General features: G+C 45.4%; 1 protein-coding gene across 1 annotated transcript in view; it reads left to right on the top strand.

Annotated features, from left to right (window-relative positions):
- Window positions 1–6,001: 6,001 nt before the first annotated feature.
- AP1AR (adaptor related protein complex 1 associated regulatory protein) overlaps window positions 6,002–19,630 on the top strand; it is a 113,006-nt gene continuing 99,377 nt past the window's right edge. The window contains exons 1-2 of the mRNA XM_030190853.1: window positions 6,002–6,509; window positions 12,158–12,206. Of these exons, the coding sequence (XP_030046713.1) occupies window positions 6,439–6,509; window positions 12,158–12,206 (120 nt within the window). The 5' untranslated portion in view covers window positions 6,002–6,438. The remainder of the gene's footprint in view (window positions 6,510–12,157; window positions 12,207–19,630) is intronic.

Below are 19,630 nucleotides of genomic sequence, written 5' to 3'. Positions count from 1 at the left end.
ACAGAAGCCCCTTACAGAGGAACCACGAAGAAAATCAAAATCTTCCCAAATGCACTTCTGGTGGGGGCACAGAAACCACCGCCCCCAGAACCAGCAGAGTCTGCATTTGGAGGCCACGACACAATGGAACTCCAGAAACACCTTGTGCCCAGGAGAAGTGAACTCCAGCTTGGAGCCATTTCGGATATTCAAGAGCCACTACTTTTTTTTTTTTTTTACACTTCATAGAAACAAGTCAGTGGACCGCCGAAGCTGGACACCAAAGGGCAGACCAGAGCCCTGAGGGCCGCTTGTCCCCTCAAAAGGAAAGGAAGAACACTGCTGAAAGTGAGGGCACAAGAAGGAGCCAGACAACCTGCCCTGCTGGTACCAGCGAGCCTCCCGAAGGTGGAGCCTAACAGACCCGACCCTCGATTAGGGCTTGGGTTTATCTTCGGGAAGCCTCTGAGCCTAGAGTTGCCCAAGTTTGTTACAATCTATTCTAGGTCCTCTCTCAAAAATGTTACCTCGAAAGAGCAGATGTGGGAGGCGCAACTTAGACGCCATGTTTACAGCCCCAAGATGAAGCCACAACAAGCGGTGGGAAGAAACCGCAAACACCATCTGTGTGGCTGAAGGCTGGACCAAATCATACTGGGCATCCGCCAAAAATCAAGCCCTGATTCCATCAGAGACAGAGGCACCACAACCCGACCCCGAATCCGGAATTCACTAGAGCACCCGCTGAAACCAGCTAAGGCAAGCTCTGGCATCGTACGAATTGCGGACAGAGACCTGTAGGGCCAGAGCAGAAAAATCAAACTGCGGTTTAGGGACACCACCAGGTGCCGACCAGCGACACCCCTCCATGCAACGGGACACGGACTGTTTTTTTTTTTACAGCCGCGACCAACACATCCACCTTAGAGATGCAGCATTTCTCCAAAAACTCTGTAGCCAGAGGCTACAGACGAAATATTGCCCTGGACATTTATCAGCCCCCATGCGGGTCAGCCCATAGGACTGAAATAAACTCATGAACAGCCTCAAGGACAGGAAAAGACTTAGGTGGCCTTCTTGTGCCGGCCATCCAGAGGTTGACCGTAGCCGCTGCAGCGTATCCTGAACAGCAAAGAGAGCCTCCAAGACACAGGAAATGAGCGAAGGATGCTCATGCCTATGAAGAGCTGCACTGCAGAGGGGTCATCAGACTCCTCCCAAACTCCTACTCCTGTCCCACTCCTGTCCAAACTGTCCATGCGGGAAGGACACAAAGAGTACCTGGAAAGCAATGGCAGTGGCGGATCAACTGAGGCGGGACCGCACGACCCCACTTCAGAAACAGAGCCCAGATTCCTCCATAGCAACACCGGATCCTCAACAGGAATCTGTACTACTAATCCACATCTGGCGAAGGAGCCCCCCCCCCCCCCCGGGAAAAGGGCTGGTGAGGTCAGGCCCTCTTAAGAAGAAAGACCTGGTGCAGTGGAAAACCAAAGTATGGAGAAAAAAAAGGGTCCCCTGTACCAGCAGTCTCCAAAAGGATCCTCGAGGAGAAACTGCCGCTCCTCCGCCAACGCACACATCAAGGCCGCAGGGTGGGAAATGCCAGGATCTGCCATCAGGAGAGAAGAGGGGGCCACGTTGGCAAAATGGTGCGTGTTCCCGCCACCTCAGTGTGGGGAAAAAGGCTGCTTGTGAAGGGGAACTTCACCGTTTCCCTCCCCAGCATTCGACTATGCCACCACACAGAGCCCTGCCGCAGAGCATCTGCTACCGCAGCGGGGACATCTTTCAAATGCCTGCGCCATCAAAACAAAAGCACGGTACCCCCATGCCAAAAAAGAGAAAGGCAGGGACTCACCGAACAGCAGGTGTCTACGGAGGAGAAACAGAATTCCACCGACGCAGCAGCCTGCAGCCCAACCGGCACACAGACTGAAAGCACAGCACTAAGACAGGAAAACCCTGTACTGACCGGTCTTGCGATGATATATTTCCTGTTTCCGCAAGGGCGGGACACTGTGTGAGGGAATGGAAAGGCTGGAGGCAAGCCCACTGTGTTGTGTGCTTCACTGCTGTCGTGAGGAATATAAAAGTTTTAAACGCGCAGGGGAGGGGGCAGGAAGGAACGGAGAGGAAGGCTGTCGGGGAGCTGAGGGAGGGCAGGGAGAATCGCTGGACATGGATGGGAGGGGGAGAGAAGAGATCATGACATGGAGAGGAGGTGAGAGAAGAAGATCGCTGGTCGTGGAGAGGAGAATTGCTGGACATGGATGAATGGAGGGAGGGAGAGGAGAGAGGACAATTGCTGAACATGCATAGATGAATGGAGGGGGCAGTGGAGAGAGCAAATTTGCTAGATATGGGTGGATGGAGAAGAGGGCAGGGGAGAATGGAGGGAGAATGGAGAGTTGCTGGACATGGATGGATGGATGGAGGGGAGAGAGGAGAATTACTGGACCTCGATGGATGGATGGAGGGTGCAGGGGAGAGATGCTGGACATGGATGGATGGAGGGGGCAGGGGCAAGAGGAAAATTGCTGGATATGGATGGATGGAGGAGAGGGCAGGGGTGAATGGAGAGTTGCTGGATATGGATGGATGGAGGGGAGGGCAGGGGAGAGAGAATTGCTGGACATGGATGGATGGATAGAGAGGGCAGGGGAGAGAGCAAATTTGCTGGATATGGATGGATGGAGGAGAGGGCAGGAGAATGGAGAGTTGCTGGATATGGATGGATGGATGGAAGAGAGGGCAGGGGAGAATGGAGAGTTGCTGGTCATGGATGGATTGAGGGGAAGGCAGGGAAGAAAGGAGAATTGCTATACATGGATGGATGGAGGGGAGGGCAGGGAAGAGAGGAGAATTGCTATACATGGATGGATGAATGGAGGGGGCAGGGGAGAGTGCAAATTTATTGTATATGGGTGGATGGAGGGCAGGGAAGAATGGAGAGTTGCTGGTCATGGCTGGATGGAGGGAGGGAGGGAAGTCAGGAAGGAGATGCACATGGATGGAGGGGAGGAGAAATGCTGGACATGGATGGAGTGGAGGGCCCTGAAGAGAGGAGAAATGTTGGACAAGGATGGAGGGAAGGAAAGCAACACCAGCCTTTGTGGAGGGGGAGAGGGAGGGAAAGTGTCACTGGACCTTGGAGGGAAGGAAGAAGAGAGGGAGGGAGGGTGACACGACCTTGCAAGGGGGAAGACGAAGGAAGGGCATGGGGTATAGGGGCCTTGGAAGCAAGGGAATGAAAGAGAGAAACGGATGGAGCTGAGGACTAATAGAGTGATGAGATCCAGTGGAGGGTAGATGAGGGCTAATAGGATGGGAATGAGGGCTAAGGAAGTGGGTGAAAAAAGATAGGGGTTTAGGAGACTGGATATTAAGTGAGAGACAGAGGGAGTAATGGTAAAAGCTAGTAGGTAGATGAGAAGTGAAACAGAGACTAAGGTGATAGAAAGGGGGATAAACACAAGGTGGGGGGGCAGGGGACATGAAATGAAAGGTCACTGCCAGACAGATGTAGAGAAGGAAAGGACAAAGCCAAGAGGAGATAGAAGAAATGGAAACGCCAACGTGGAAAAGAATTTAGAGAAGATGAACACGTGGAAAGTGGAAAAGAGACTAGGACCAGCCCAATTAGAAAAATAAAGTGCTTGGACAACAAAGGTAGAAAAGAAATATTTTTATTTAATACTTTTTAATGACTGAGATGTGCCTGCTTTGTGAAATGTACTTCTTTTCTATTTTTATATTTTGCAGGGTGCAGGAGAAAATACATTTCTGTTTCTCTTTTACCAGTGTTTACCTGGCTTTCTTGAGGGAGATCTCTATTTCAGTTTTTCTGTGGTTCCCTGTTTTGTATAGTAAGAAAAGAATTAAATGTGCTTGGGGTTGTAGAATGTTTAGAAAAATTAGTGCGCATTATTGCTTGTGATGTGGATGAATATTCCATCACTGTCCAGTATTATTATATTTTAAGGGCATTTGTTTTAATTCGTGTATGCAGTCCTTACATGCACATGATTTTGCTTTTTAAACCCAAAGGTAAATCTTAAGTGTGGTTAAACAGCAAGGCTTCTGTGGATATGGACAGGGTTTGTGGGGATGGGGTGGGGGACAGGGACAAACTTTGTCCCCGCATCATTCTCTAAGCTGGCCATCTGGTATCACACTGCCTTCAGCTTTGTAATCTCTATCTCCACCGGCACCTGCCGGTAGATGGACACAACCCACCAGTTCCTGGATTCATCTGCTGCATACGCTAAGGAAGACTGGTTTTGAGCTTCGGCCTGCCAATGAGCCCTTAAGTTATTCCAAAATGAGAACCACCGCTAACAAGAAAGAACACCTTAGTTAAGCTAATACAGAAACTCTTCCCTGCCCATCCTCACTATGTTTGTTGTATGCCGGCTCTTTTGCTTCGTATTTCTGCATGTGCACAGTGCCCAAGAAGGAATCTGCCCAATATCACAACCACAGCGGGCTCAGCAAGGAGCAAGGTTGCCAATTCTGTGGCAAATCTGCTGAATTGGGTGGTTTCCCGTGGGAAAAATGCAAAAGCTGCGGGTAATGTTTTTTTGGGTTGTTTTCCTGCAGGGGCCCATGGGTTGATGGATTTTTCCTCTCGCCAATCTTATTGGTCAAATTTGACCAATAGAACGGCATGGGAGGTGGGATCTAGCCCTCTTTTAATACTTGGCACTGTCCCTGTCCCAAGTTCAACTCCTGTACCCATCAAGATAATCCCAGAGCCGCTCTCACTCTACCTGAAATGATCATGTTAGTTGGTGGCATCGTTGGTCCCCACTTCCTGCCTGATGATCTGTTGAGCTCTCTATCAGAGAGCAGATCATCAGGATGGGGACCTGGCCCCAGAGAGAAGAAAGTGTGTAGTAGCACACACCGGCAGAGCAGAAGCAGTGTTCCTAGATTGAAAAAATTTGTCACGCCCAAAGCCAGCCCCAAACCCCACAAAGTCAATTTACATGTGAATGACATCATTAATAAATATTAATGAGGTCATTTGCATATAAATGATGTCATTAAGCCTGCCTCCCTGGGGCTTCTACTGGCTGCGGCTGCAGGAAAACTAGCCAGCCGATGGCTGCGGGGAAAAAAATGCAGTGGGCGAAAAAAACACGGGTGGGACAAGAGGTCGCCCAAAATCCTGCAACCCGCACGCGGCGTGAAAAAACCGCAGCAGGTCGCGGAAAGGAGCCCAATTGGGCGGGAAGACCACCCATCCGGCAACATGTGCCAGTCTAATTGGGAGTCAGGGTCCGGGCAGGGGTGGGAGGGATCTTTCCTGCCCCACTAGACCACCAGGAAGTTCCCACCCACCCAGGGCTAAAGAGCAAAGAAGTAAACCTCATCCGGTCCCGTTTCCTGGTTTATTGAAAACAGGAGACGGGACTGGATGATGTGAAAAATTGAAGCCAATTGGGGTAGTCTGTGTTTCCTCTCCCCTGCTCAGCCGTTATTCTGTGTACACTGAAAACAAAGCAAGCAAACCTGTGATGAGCTGCTGCATCCACGTTGTCGTTTATTGTTTAGCATTCTTATTTGATATCACATATTTTCAAACATGCCAGCTTGTGCAGCATACGACTATACACAAAGTATAAGGGAATAACTTTTTAAGGTAGAGTAGTAACTTGTTATAAATGGTAATTGTGTTATTTGGAGGGGCTGGTTATAGGGACACCCTAACACGTGTTATATTACTGCAGAGATTTTTTTCTTGTCATCCTGGTAAAGGGCCACTAAAACAGACATCATGTTTATGTTGTGAGTTTCTAGTTATTTATTTACTTATTTACGACATGCTGATTATTATTACACTGATGATTGTGAAGATTTCCTATTGACCTTATTAATATTAATAACATTTCGCTGTTTTTGGGGGGGCTAGTTAAATTTTTGCCATATGGAAAAGGGGGTTTGATGAATACGCCGGCGTCCCTCAGTCAGACCATACCCTCTGCAGCCACCGGACCTGTCCCTCAGGAAGTGACGTTCTTTCCTTTTGTCCGCGTGCTAGGCACACAAGAACGACAGAACGAATCTCCGTCCCTGATATTAACCAACTCATGACACTGCAGTCTGTGGCTGTTGCTTGCTTTCTGTATTCAATAGCCTTAACCACACCCCTAGCCTGCCTTCCACCTGGGAAATTTGTGTGCAGGGCAGGGGGTGCGGACTGAGCTGTCACACGCGCTAGGAAGCGGAAGCCGAAGGTATTTTGCAGAGCTTCATTGGTGGAATAAGCAATAGTGGCGATGGAGGTGTACTCGGAGGCATGAGGGGAGCGAGTGCGAGAATAAAGACGGCAGAAGCGGCAGCAGCCCTTGGACTCTCGGCCGTAGCCGTTGATCGGGCACCGCGTGCGGAGCGGCGCGTGCCTCTGGCATATTCCCCGAGCGGAACGGGGTTGGCGGCGCTCAGCATGCGATGGGGCTCTGCTGGACTCAGTGCTGCGGCCTCTTCAGCAGGGAAGCTGGACGCCTGCAGCGCGGCGGAGGGTAAGAGGAAGGGCGTGGATGAGGGACCCATTTATCGACTTTTTGGGGGAGGGAGGGGAATCCATGTTATTTGGTTGAGGGGAAATCACGGGGGCAGGCCGTCCCTCTTTTGTTATTATTTGCATTGAAAGCAGTGTGATAGGTGCATGTGCTTCCTCCTTTCTATTTGACGATGCAGCATCTGGTGGGCAGGTGATCTCAGTCCCTTTCTCCTCTTTTGTGCTGCTTGCACATGCAACTGGTAGGGTAGATGACACTATTTGAGATCTGTCTGGAATAATTAGCATGCCTTCTGCACCTGCTCCAGGCTGTCTTGCACAGCTTGGCCCTTATCGAGTAGACTGCACTGCGCACACGCCTCTTTTGCTGCAGTGGCAGCCTGTGCATGCATGATTTCACATGTAGGAATTTGATAAGTAAATTGTACTTGTTTTTACTTCCCTATTGTCATATTGGCACATAATTATTGTAGTGAATGTTTTGTTGACACTATTTTAGTTTTATCTTTTTCTATTCGATAATTATTTTTTCTATTGGTGTCATTTGTCAACAAAAGAAAATACTTGAAGAAAACAAAAAAAAGCATACTCTGATATACGGAGCTTTGAAGCATCACAGGCCCCTTACCCAAATGAAGAAGGGGACCCCCAGGAGGCCCTGAAAATTGATACCCAACAGCTAAGCATATATACATTTTGTTACTGTAATATCAACATTCATTGTTGATTTAATCATGAATTGATGAGTGTGACTGTTGGGCAGACTGTGGGCCAGATGCACTAAACCTTAACGACCCTTTACTGACCCTTAACGAAGAAATTTTCAACCGTGGCATGCATCAAAGGCCATTTTCCGACGAAGCTAGCAGCTAACGAAACCGGAATGCAAACGAGAAACTACCATTGAAATGTTGACAGTTTGGAATGCACTAACCATACCGACGATAGCAACAAATCACTTACCGTCAGAAATTTAACGTGAGCACAGACCTGTCGTTAAGGCCTGAGCTGTCATCTCCCCGCTGGCCCCTGCACCATAAAAATCATGTTTAAAAAGAAAAGTGAGCTCCCCGCTTCCCTCTGCCTAAAATAAAAATGAAACTAACAACAAAAAAGGATCGGGAGGGGGCAAAGGCGCTCATCAGGAGCATCCTTCATGGACAGCCTTGCCCCCGTCCCGCCCGAATTTGCCGCTGCTCCCCGCTTCCCCCCCCCCCGCCCGCTTCAAAACCAAAATAAAAATAAAAATCAAACTAACTTTTAAGGCTGCCCCGGGCCCCCCTTCCTTCCTATCTCTTTCCCAGCCCCGCCTCCCGACATCCTCCGCCCTGTGCCCCGCTCCCTCTGCCCCCTCCTGGGGTCGTCACCGCCATTCCCCCCCTCCACCAGGCCCCCCCTCCTACCGGGCCCGTGCAGCGCCTCTGGCTCTGTGTGAAGGCGCTGCACGGGCAAGAAGAACAGCTCAGCTGATGCCTTCGCCCAGTCTTCTCGTTTGCGTCTCTCTCCTCCTGGGCCCGCCCCCGTCTGACGTAGGACGGGGGCGGGCCCAGGAGGAGAGAGACGGTTTGGCACCCCTCTGCTTTTATGGCTAGCGGTGATGCCAAGCCCCGCCAGTTGAAAATGTCTCGCACTTAATTCAGCAGTTGCGCTTTAGCCGCTAATTACGGTTCTCTCGCATATGCTCAGTTCAGGTCTAACTGAACATACATGGGAGAGCCAGCGCAGTGGTTCCCAAACCTGATCCTGGAGGCACTTCAGCCAGTCAGGTCTTCAGAATATCCACATTGAATATTCATGAGATAGATTTGCATGCAGTGGAGGTAGGGCAAACAAATCTCTCTCATGAATATTAATTGTGGGTATCCTGAAAGCATGACTGGCTAGGGTGCCTCCAGGATCAAGTTTGGGAACCACTGCATTAGCAGCTGAAGCTAGTCTGCTGAATTAAGTGCTGCTGCAAGCGTGACTCAAGCAGGAGAGACATCTTTGACTGGCAGAGCTTGCCATCCCTGCCAGCAGAGTTAATATTTTATTAGGGGAGGGGCAGAGAATATTGGGACCCCTCAGTCCACTTTTGGGAATCCCCAAAAATGGGCTTCTGGCTATGGCCCTGGAAAGGGCAAAATGGCTGCCTCTGAAGCTGCACAGTCTTTCCTTGCAGATTACTCTTTCCAAGATGGCCACTGAACGCTGAGAGGGGGGTCTCCAGATGGTTGCTGCTAAGGCACAGGAGTCACTGTCTGAAGAAGAGAATTCCTTGAAGAATTCTGAGCTATGGATGACTTCTCCAGCTTGATTAGACCCATGGGTAGATCTTTCAGAGAGTGCAGTGTGGTGGGACTCAGGCTAAGAGCAAAGAGTCTTTTGGAGACTCATATGGTTGACTCAGTTTCAGTAGTAGGACTCTAGTTGGATATCTCTGTGCATTGGTGATGTTGACACTTGGGAACTGGTGCAGTATCCTGCATCAGGGCAGAAAAGAAGCTTTTATTCCAATTTAAATGCTGTCTTCCTGATATGGACTTGTGTGGTGTGTAGACTGCCTCTTGTAGTGTGAAAAAAGAGAAGAGGACCAAAACTTCAGAGAGCCTGCCTTTAATGCCAGGGGCTGGGCTTTACCTAATCACTAACTCTCCCCCTCCCCCGCAAGAATAGGCATTTCAACACTTGCAATATCAGAAAAGCCTCAGGAAGGGGAAAAGACAAGGGGGTTTTTCATTGTGTTGTTATCAGTTGCCTTCTGAATGCATTTGGGTCTTGACAGTTTCTCTGCACAATGGTAGATATTTTCTGTGGATGGCCAAGTGGAATAATGCTTCTCTTTGTTTAGTGAGCTGAGCTGTTAAATACAGTTGTTCTGTTATAGATGGGTGACATTATGTGGAACCACTGGACAGTGGGGTTAGCCCCATGTCTTCCTTTTTTTTTTTTTGTACTGAAATCTTAGTGACCTCTTAAAACAGCTAAAATCTAAGTGAACTGGGGTGGTGGTCTCTTTGGTTCTGTCATCTTATGATGCTGGGAGAAACCTGTAAACATGTACTCATATTCACTATTTTGCTTCTAGCGCTGATTCATGCTTTGCACTTTAACAGACTTCTTACTGCTGGCTGGATTTCGGTAAATTAAAACTGTGTGAATTTTCCAGTTAGAAATATACTATTTACTGTTTTTCTCTGTCTTTAGTGCATAATAGTTTGGACTACAGTAGTTCTTAGTGTTTGCTATCTTCTTTAAATCTTTATCTTGCCCTATTTTATCTGAATCCAGTTTAAAAAGACTGTGATATGATTCAAATCATTCAAACTTAAGACCAATGCAAATAGTTAAGAGATGTATCATCAAAAATTCAAATCAAATGCACAAGAGGTTTTTGATTTTTCAGTTGAAAAACACAAGTGATGGTATATATTGATCGATGTTTAGAGCCCTTAATGGAAACCTTGGCAAGGTCTAGTAATATATTAATAATATAGTAACCTGCCTTAAAATGTTCTTTCGGTTCTAGAAAACACTTGCTTCACTTCTGAACAATAATTGGGTGGATGCATATAGTATAGAATGATGTCTTTGGAACTGCATTTCTCAAACAAGTCTGATGTAGAGCTTGCACAATAATTGACATCTTGTGTGTATAAAATCATTTTAGTCCAAATGGGATTTCAAAATGCTTTACAAACTGCCACTGAAATTCTTCTAGCAAGCTTGAAAGAATAGCATTATTCAATGTTTAGGTTGTAAAGAGATTTGCTGGAGAGCTAGTAACAAGTAATGATCAATTAAATCAAATGCTGCTGTTAAGCGCAGTTGTACCAATAAAACATTATTTCCTTTATCCAAATAGTTTCAAAATTGTATCTGAATTTGATTTATTTATTTAAAATACTTATAGCCTGTACTATCTTAACTTTCTAGGTGGAGAACAAATAAAAACATACACAATATAACTTACAAACACAATCATAAAAACAGAACAATACACCTAAAAATCAACTGACCCTACCGCAAAAATCAATCAAACTGAGCCAATAAATTAAACAGAAAATGCCTGGGCAAATAAAAAGGCTTTCAGTTGCTCTCTGAAATGTGTTATAGAGCCTATGTTCCTTAGTTCCAAGGGTAATGTATTCCACAGTCTAGCATCTTCAATGTAAACAGTCTGTTAAAATTCTGAATTCAGGAAAGCTTGGACGAGTACATAGGATCACTAAGGGCTTCTTTTACAAAGCCTTGCTAGCGATTCCCACGCAGCAAATGAGAGGAAGCCCATAGGAATTGAATGGGCTTCCTTTCATTTGTCGCACTGAGAATCGGTAGCGCGACTTTGTAAAAGAGGCCTAAGGGAGGAGAAAGGATAGTAGATGGTATGGATGAGCAGACTGGTCTTTATCTTCATTTTTCTCTGTTTCTGTTTCAACTTCTCCATTGTCCTAGATAATACAGTTTCTGTACTGTAACATGATCTAAATCCAGCCTGAATGTTATACAATAAATTTAAGTACTGAAACAAATGTTTAGCTAGTATTACTGTTCTCCCCACCCCCCCCCCCCACCCCCGAAAAAAAAAAAGAAAACCAATACTCCCCCATAGAAGTGCAAGCAAACCTCAGGAGTGGAAGGGATAAAGCGCCAAGATGATCCAAGGTGCTGAAAACAATTTACTGATAACTGTATATTCAGTCTTGATCAAAATTGAGTACAGAGACACAGTCTCAATCAGATTTGCTCAACACAGGCCATTTTCGGTTTTCCAAGCTTCATCACGAATTGACTGCAATTGTAGACTGATTGACATTTCCGGAGAACTCAAAAGTGACAAGCTTTTGCATCACCTAAATTCAGGCATTCTGTAACCAAAATATATAGTTGGAAGCAGTTGTACAGGTTTAAAACTCCGAAGTCTATATCTATGTTGCAGAAATTAGTAAAAACACAACAGTGTCACTGTTGGCTTTTTCTTAATATTTCCTCCGTAAACTTGGCCAGTAAATTGATGTTTACAACTGGCCTATAATTCTTACATAATGTTCAGTCTCCACTTTACATCTTTAATTAATGGCTTTATAATTTGCTTCGAAGATGATGGATAGCATCCTCTACTTAATGTCTCTTGGGGGCTCATTTTCAAAGCACTTAGCCTTACAAAGTTCCATAGAAACCTATGGAACTTTGTAAGGCTAAGTGCTTTGAAAATACGCCTCTTGGTACTTCTTTGCATAGCGCTGAGAGGATTTGGTTTTTTTTGCCAGTGTTGGTGGTATTTTACCCCCCCCCCCCCCCCCCCCCCTCCCCTGTGCCTTGGGATCTTCATGCCACTGTTAATGCCCTTGATTCCTCTTGGTTTCATGGGGATCTTCATTCCACTGATAATGGTTAGACTGCTGTTGCCTCTGTGGTATATGTGTGCCAGCAAATTTCAATAAATATGGATGGCAGCGCCCACTGTTAGAGTGAAAAGGTGTTTCCTCCATTGATGTTAAAGGATCCAAATGAAACTTAAAAGTTTTCAAAAACTGAAAACAAATTGCTAGGTCGATTGATTTGAACACAAACTGAACTGAAAATGTTTGCTGTGCAGAGCTCTAGTAAGTATTAGTGCACTGGCTGTTGTACTCAAGACTAATCACATTTCATTCTCTTTATTTTCAGATCAAAGTATTTTAGAACCTGTTCAACAGGAGAACATTTTACTATAGAGGTGAGCATTTATGCTTGGTAATAGCTTATAGATGGAGAAACATAATGCAATTTGCATTATATTTTATTTTGTTTGATCATTATATTTTTGAAATATGTCCTGATATGTTGCAGGTTTATAATGATTATATGGAATACAATTTTATTGTATAAATCTAATTTAGAATTAAAATTCAAAGGCAGGTCTGATGGCTAAGATACATTTACATGTCCAAGACACTTGGTTTCATTCTTAGGTTAAGACGTTATTCAGGTCAACCAGAACTGGGAATGGTGCAGATGGCAGGAGAGAGAGAGTTACAGAAATTAAGTAAAAATGACTCTTCACAGCTAATTAGAGACTTGGACTGCCAGGCTCTGAAAATAGCCAGGCTGCATGCCCTCCAGCCCGGGATTTGATAGTATAATAGTTCCTCTGTCTATGTTGGTGGGAAGGGTGCATAAGAGAGAAAATCCATGTGTAGTATGAATGAAGGCTCATTGCACCAGCTCTCAGCTTGGCCATGGCTGAACTGGAAGAATTTGGAACAGAAAAGAATTACTGGGTCAAGACAAAAACTAAATGTAACTGTTGTGTTAAGTTTCCAAAAACTAGTCAAGAATTTACCAAATTAATCCAATGAAAGATGTTAAAATTCTTATTTAACTGTTATTTCTCTGTGTTCAAGTGCACACTGTCTTTTGTATCTCCATTGCTGATTTTTGAGGCAGTTTTTTAATAGCTCATAAACTTGAAAAGAACCTGGGTGCATTTAACACATGTATACTACATTTTGCAAATTAACATCTTAAGTAGAGAGGTGTGGTAGCCGTGTTAGTCCACAGGCCAGATGCTTAAGACCAGATTCAATCTGCACAGACATCACATGAAAATAGCCGGTGCCAGTCAAGCCCCCACCCCTGTGGGCCAACACTTCACAAGACCAGAACACTGCACCAGTGATTTCACAGTAAGAATACTGAAAGGTAATTTTAAAACAATACAGGAATGTAAGACCTTTGAAATAAGAATGATTGAATATTTTGACACCCAACAAACAGGACTTAATAAGGATCTAACCCATTATAAACCATAAAGCTGTATTTCTCTGTTTATTACCCTCCTCTCACCTACCAACACCCATCCTGTTTGAATATCAATGAAATGCTTTGATGTCCCCATGCATACCCCCACCCTCCCACTCTGTCAGACTGTCAAAGTAATGCTTTGATGTTTCTCTTATCTCTCTATATAAAACGCACCTCCAACGTTCTATGAAGCCTCACTTACCCAACATTCTAAAAGTGAAGGGGGTGAGATCGCTTTGTGTCTGCCCCGCCCACGCGTCAAACGTGATGACGTCGAGGGCGGAGCAATGACACTCAACCAATCGCATCGCTCCGCCCTCAACGTCATCAAGTTGGACGCGAGGGACGAGCACACATCGAACACACACGTTGCTAGGGACTTCCCCCATTCCCCCCCCCCCAAAGGTCGCCTCTTTCAAACACAACCCCCCCCCCCCCCCCCCGAGTTCGCAGCTTCCTCTCTCAAGCCCACCCTCCCCCGAGGTTGCCGTTTCACATATCCACCCTCCCCCCTCAAAGATCGCCGCTAATCTTAACAAAAAAAAAAAACCACAGACAGCCTTCACCCATTGGCTGTCTGCGCTGCAGCCACTCATCTCTCACTGGCCCGGGAGCACAGGAACACGAACTTCAAAACAACTTCCTGGTACCTGCGCTCATACGGAGACAGAAAGAGGAGAGAGGAGCAGCAGCACAGCAAACAAATCAATGCATGAATGCTGCATGCACTGCCAGGGAGGCAGCACAGAAAAGAGGGAGGAGGGCTTGGGATGAAGAGGGGGGCTTGGGGGAGGGACAGCAGACTGGAATGTCGACGGTGAACACAGGGGGAGGAAGAGGAGCACAGAACGGGAAGGGGAATGCGCCACCTTCTTAAAACACTCACACATACACACACACACTCTTTCAAACACATACACTCACTCTGAGGGGGGGGAGGGTGGCCTGGAACTTGGAGGGTGACTGGGGCGGTGAGAGGAGGGGAAAGAACAGCGGCACGGTAGGGGGAGGGGAATGCACCACCTGCTTAAAACACTCACACATACACAGAAACACACACACTCTTTCAAACACACACACTCTCTCCCTCAATCACTCACACACAAAGTCTACATATATCAAATGCACACTCACATTCTTACACACACACTCATTCTCACACACACAGCCTCACTGTCACACACACTTGCACATTCACTCAGTCTCTCTCACACACACACTCTCACGATGAAAACCATGCTAGCGCCTGTTTCATTGGTCTCAGAAACGGGCCTTTTTTACTAGTATATTCTATTTGCTAACACATTTGCTTATCTCCGATCTGACGAAGAAGGGCAACCTTCGAAAGCTAATCAAGAAATGTATTAAGTTATGTCCAATAAAAAAGGTATCATCTTATTTTATTTTCCATGTTTTATTTTGTTTGATTTCTATTTATAGCAAATTAACATAAAATAGGCACACTAACGCCTTCATTCTATATAAGATTGCCTAGGTTTTAAGTGCCATTTGAGCACTTAAATTTATAGAATACTTACACACATATATGGCAGTAACGCTCCTAACAGTATTCTCTAATTACGTTCTAAAATGGCTTAGCATGTAATTGTTAGGGGGCATTCATAGGGGAAGGTCATGGGCATGTAATAGACAAGGCCAGCATTTACGCTGGCTACTTACAGACTGCTGTAAGTTGTGTGTATTTGCTGCATTTAGATCTGGCATTAAAAGTGCCACTGCTGGTTTATGCTAGTATTCTGTAAGAACACATGCACGCTTTAAGTATTCTTATACAATAAGCGCAGCGATGTGAGAGGCGAGAGGAGGAGCAGCTGCAGAGCCGACAGTCAATGCCTGATGACTGTCTGCGGTGCCGCTCTTGATGTTTAAAAACATTTATTGCTTTTTTTCTTTTTGTAGCGGCCGCTGCTGCTCAACAGGAGAAGCAGCAGTGGCCGGACAGCGTTACCAGTGGCAGCTGCGGGTGGCGAGGGGGTTTGATGCGTGGGAGGGAGGGTCGCTGGACATGGGTGGCTGGAGGGGGGGAGGAGAAGGGGAGGGTCGCTGTACATGGGTGGCTGCAGAGGGGGCAGGGGGAGAGGAGGGTCGCTGGACATGGATGGCTGGAGGGGGGGGCAGGGGAGGGGGTCCTGAAACCAGAGAGGTGGGGGTGGAGAGGTGGGGAGGGGGGGCCCTGCGAGAGGGGGGCGTTACACACTCACTGTCTCTCACAAACACTCTCTCTGACTCACTCTCTGTCTATCACACTCTATCTCTCTGTCTCACACACACACACAGTCTCACACACACACTCTCTCTCACACAAACACACACTCTGTCTCTCTCTCATTCTCTCTCTGTCACACACACTCTCTCGCAAACATACACACTCAGAGGAAAACCTTGCTAGTGCCCGTTTCATTTCTGTCAGAAACGGGCCTTTTTTACTAGTTTACACATATATGTAGGCATGTGTGTGGGAATGACTTCATAAAATTACCTCCTAAAAGCACATGAGCACCTGCTGTTATGAGCAAGCAGTCAAGGAAGATGAAGTAGCACATAAACTTTTTGACATTGAGGAAAACTGCATGCATATATGACAATCAGCCTGCCCTTGTGATTGCTGCCTCTTGTCTTGCTAAAAGTACATTTGCTGAGGAAGCTTGCATGTATTTTTAGCTGGGCAAAAAAAGATAGGGGTCCTTTTACTAAGGCGCGCTGAAAAATGGCCTGTGGTAGTGTAGATGCCTGTTTTGGCCGCATGCAGAATCATTTTTCAGCCCACCTGTAAAAAATGCCTTTTTAAAAATTTTTGTCGAAAATGGACATGCGGCAAAATGAAAATTGTTGCGCGTTTATTTTGGGTCTCAGATCTTACCGTCAGCTATTGACCTAGAAGTAAGGTCTCATATGTTAACCGGCTGGTAATGGTCTACGCGCGTAAAATGCCTTATACCGCCCACATGCCACAAAATAAAAATATTTTTCAGCGCACGTAGTGGGCGCGTGTAAAAATGAAATTACCCCGCGGGCAATGCGATAGCCGGGCGGTAACTTGGAATTGCCGCGCATTGGGTGCATGTAGGCGCTTACGTGGCCGTCAGGGTCACTTTACTCATACTACCCCTCTCCTCAAGTTGCTTCACTGGCTCCCTATCAGTTTTCGCATCCTGTTCAAACTTCTTCTACTAACCTATAAATGTACTCACTCTGCTGCTCCCCAGTATCTCTCCACACTCGTCCTTCCCTACACCCCTTCCCGTGCACTCCGCTCCATGGATAAATCCTTCTTATCTGTTCCCTTCTCCACTACTGCCAACTCCAGACTTCGCGCCTTATGTCTCGCTGCACCCTACGCCTGGAATAAACTTCCTGAGCCCCTACATCTTGCCCCATCCTTGGCCACCTTTAAATCTAGACTGAAAGCCCACCTCTTTAACATTGCTTTTGACTCGTAACCACTTGTAACCACTCGCCTCCACCTACCCTCCTCTCCTCCTTCCTGTGCACATTAATTGATTTGATTTGCTTACTTTATTTTTTGTCTATTAGATTGTAAGCTCTTTGAGCAGGGACTGTCTTTCTTCTATGTTTGTGCAGCGCTGCGTACGCCTTGTAGCGCTATAGAAATGCTAAATAGTAGTAGTAGTAGTAGATTTTTAGACTCTGCACATTAAGCTGTTTTAAGTAGATTTCTAAAATTTAACAGCCCTTTGCTAGTGTTGTGACATTGTTATCTGGAGTCTGTAGGAGCAATAATGTCATGAAATTACCCTGAATTAGGATAATTACCACAATGATGATTTGTTCCTGATTGGCCTTAGAATCGGTTATTGTGGCTATACTAGAGAAAGGAAGTGCACAGTTGGAAATATGATTTATTAGTGATATGTATATCTGGCATACAAGCACATAAAACAAGTCTCTCTGTAGCAAATGGATACAAAAAATATATTTCCTAACTTACAGGTCAAGTTAACTTGGTACATGGTCTCCAGACTTTCACTTTTGCTTGTGTATTGTGTGGGAACTAAGTTAATAAAGTAGTAATTCTAGTTGTGCTGTAAAACAGACTATATACTTACGTTTCCATTTGTTACACAAAGTTCTGTGTATCAGAGTAGCTGTGAATACCGCCGTGTCTTTTCAGTAACTGTCTGTCTGTAAGATGGAAAATCACAGGACAAGAACAGCTTCTTTGGCTGAGCTGAGACCCTGACACTTGCTGGAAGGAGGTACCACATAGGCAGGTTGTGGGACACATCACGAACCTGATAGTCCATTCTACAGGGAAACTCGCTCACCCCCATGTCTACCAATGGACAATAGACAAATATCGTATTCGGTGTGTTCTCACAAACAACTTGTCCTTGGCAGAGCAGTACAGCATCCAACATGCAGCATGTCAGAAAGTCACGTAGAAGCCATGGCAGTATTGTGCAAAAAATGGTTGATGGCTTGGGTTAGGTCTCAGGCCCAGAAAAAGGTGGCATAGGTAATACCCCCTGTAAGCCCAAGATTGGTCTAATGTTGACAAAGCTATAGATCTTTCTAGAATGCTGTACCACAAATGCAGAAACTCTCACTTTGTTGTTATCACACAGGGCTTCTTCGGTTACAACTTTTCCATAGACCCTGCAGGTCATATATTTCCTATGTCTGGAGCAGATATATTTTGTGCCTTTTTAAAAAGTCAGTTTTTACATTGCTGTCTCATTTTGGCTTAGGTTTTTTGTTCTACCCTTGACTACATACTGTACCAATTCATCAAATAGTATCCAGCATCATTTTTTATTATTGAGTTGTTTGAATTTGTTCCAGCTATTTTTTAAAAAGGTTTTCTTTATTTTCTTTAACATTTCCAACAATTACCATCATTATAGATCATCAACAAAAACTTCATGTAACATGCAGAAAATGAAGACTAGCAGCTTAAAAAATGCATCTGATGCTCTTCATTCTCCAAAGTCCAATGAGTAAAACAGAGAATTAACAAAATCTCATCCAAACAAACTCTCCAGTTCACTCCAGAACTGCAGTCTGAGAAAATTAGTGCACAGGTCTGAGCATCAGTGGATGAAAGACATGTTCCATCTTAACTTGGGTCACTGAGTCTTTAGTCTTCCCTTATAAAACATCAATTAGGCCAAATTTTCCCACATTTCCAAGCTAATTCACAAGAGGACCACCTGCAGCAACCATTTGGGTAGTAAACCACCTCTATTTTATGCTGTCTGCTATTCTAGATGCAATTTTGGTCAGGTCTTTTTGGAATGGGATGTAGATGGACACATCATTGGCGTATATGAGGGGTTGAAGCCTTGTTTGTGTAGTGTTCAGGCCGGGGGGGGCATCATTAAGTTGAATAGCATCAGTGAGAGTGGCGAGCCCTGGGGGACCCCCACATTCGGCTCTCTATGGAGGGGAGAGGGAGGAAGTTGTCTTGATTTGATAGGATCTTGAAGTCAGGAAATCTAATAGCCAGTTAAGCACCATTCCTCCAATGCTAATTTTATCAAGGATTCTTTTTAGGATTTGATAGTCGACCATGTAAAATGCGGTCAACATGTCAAATTGTATAGGAGTATGTTTTTTCTGTTTGCAATTTCCTTTGTGAAGTTGGACAGTAGTGTAATCAATACTGTTTTGGTGCTGTGTTTGGGTATGAAGCCTGATTGGGAGTCGTATGGAAAATTTGTTAATGTAGTTGGTTGGCCACTATTCCTTCGAAGTTTGTGTCGTCTTGTTTAAGGTTCCACCTTAGATTAAGGATTTTTTTGTTCAAAGGATATGGTGAGGTCGTTAGCTGATGGCATGGCCTTTGATGTGGGTTGTGGTCACTGGCAGTCGTTGGAAGGCCCATAGCTGAAGGAATTCGTTGGAGCTGTCTATCTTCTGGTCGTCTAGATGTATATTAATATCTCCTATTAGCAGGGTATTGGGGTTGGCTATACATATGCTAGAGATAAAATCCTTGAAGTTTGTTTGGGTCTCTTTCCGGTTTCCTGGGGGTCTGTAGAATAGGGTGCAACACAGTTGATTATGTAGAGTCTGGTCTTTAATTATAAGCGAGGCGAATTCCAGTTGTGGTGGTATGTATTCTGTTATGGCTTCAGCCATTAGGAATGCTCTATAGCTCAGTGCTATTCTTCCGCCTCTTTTCTCTTTTCAGGTCCAGTATATGATTTTGTAGCCTGGTGGATCCAGGACAGTAGGGTCTTCTTGGTCATGGATCCATATCTCGTTAAGAAAAATCATACCGAGATCTTCGTCTGTTACCCAATCCGCTATTGTTTCTGTTTTATTTACCACTGATCTGGCATTGATGTATCCCACTGGTATTCGTAAGTATTC

The sequence above is a fragment of the Microcaecilia unicolor genome, chromosome 2 (assembly GCF_901765095.1).
Source record: "Microcaecilia unicolor chromosome 2, aMicUni1.1, whole genome shotgun sequence".
Lineage (NCBI taxonomy): Eukaryota > Metazoa > Chordata > Amphibia > Gymnophiona > Siphonopidae > Microcaecilia > Microcaecilia unicolor.
The sequence above is the reverse complement of the archived record's forward strand: the minus strand, read 5'-3'. Positions and strand labels throughout refer to the sequence as shown.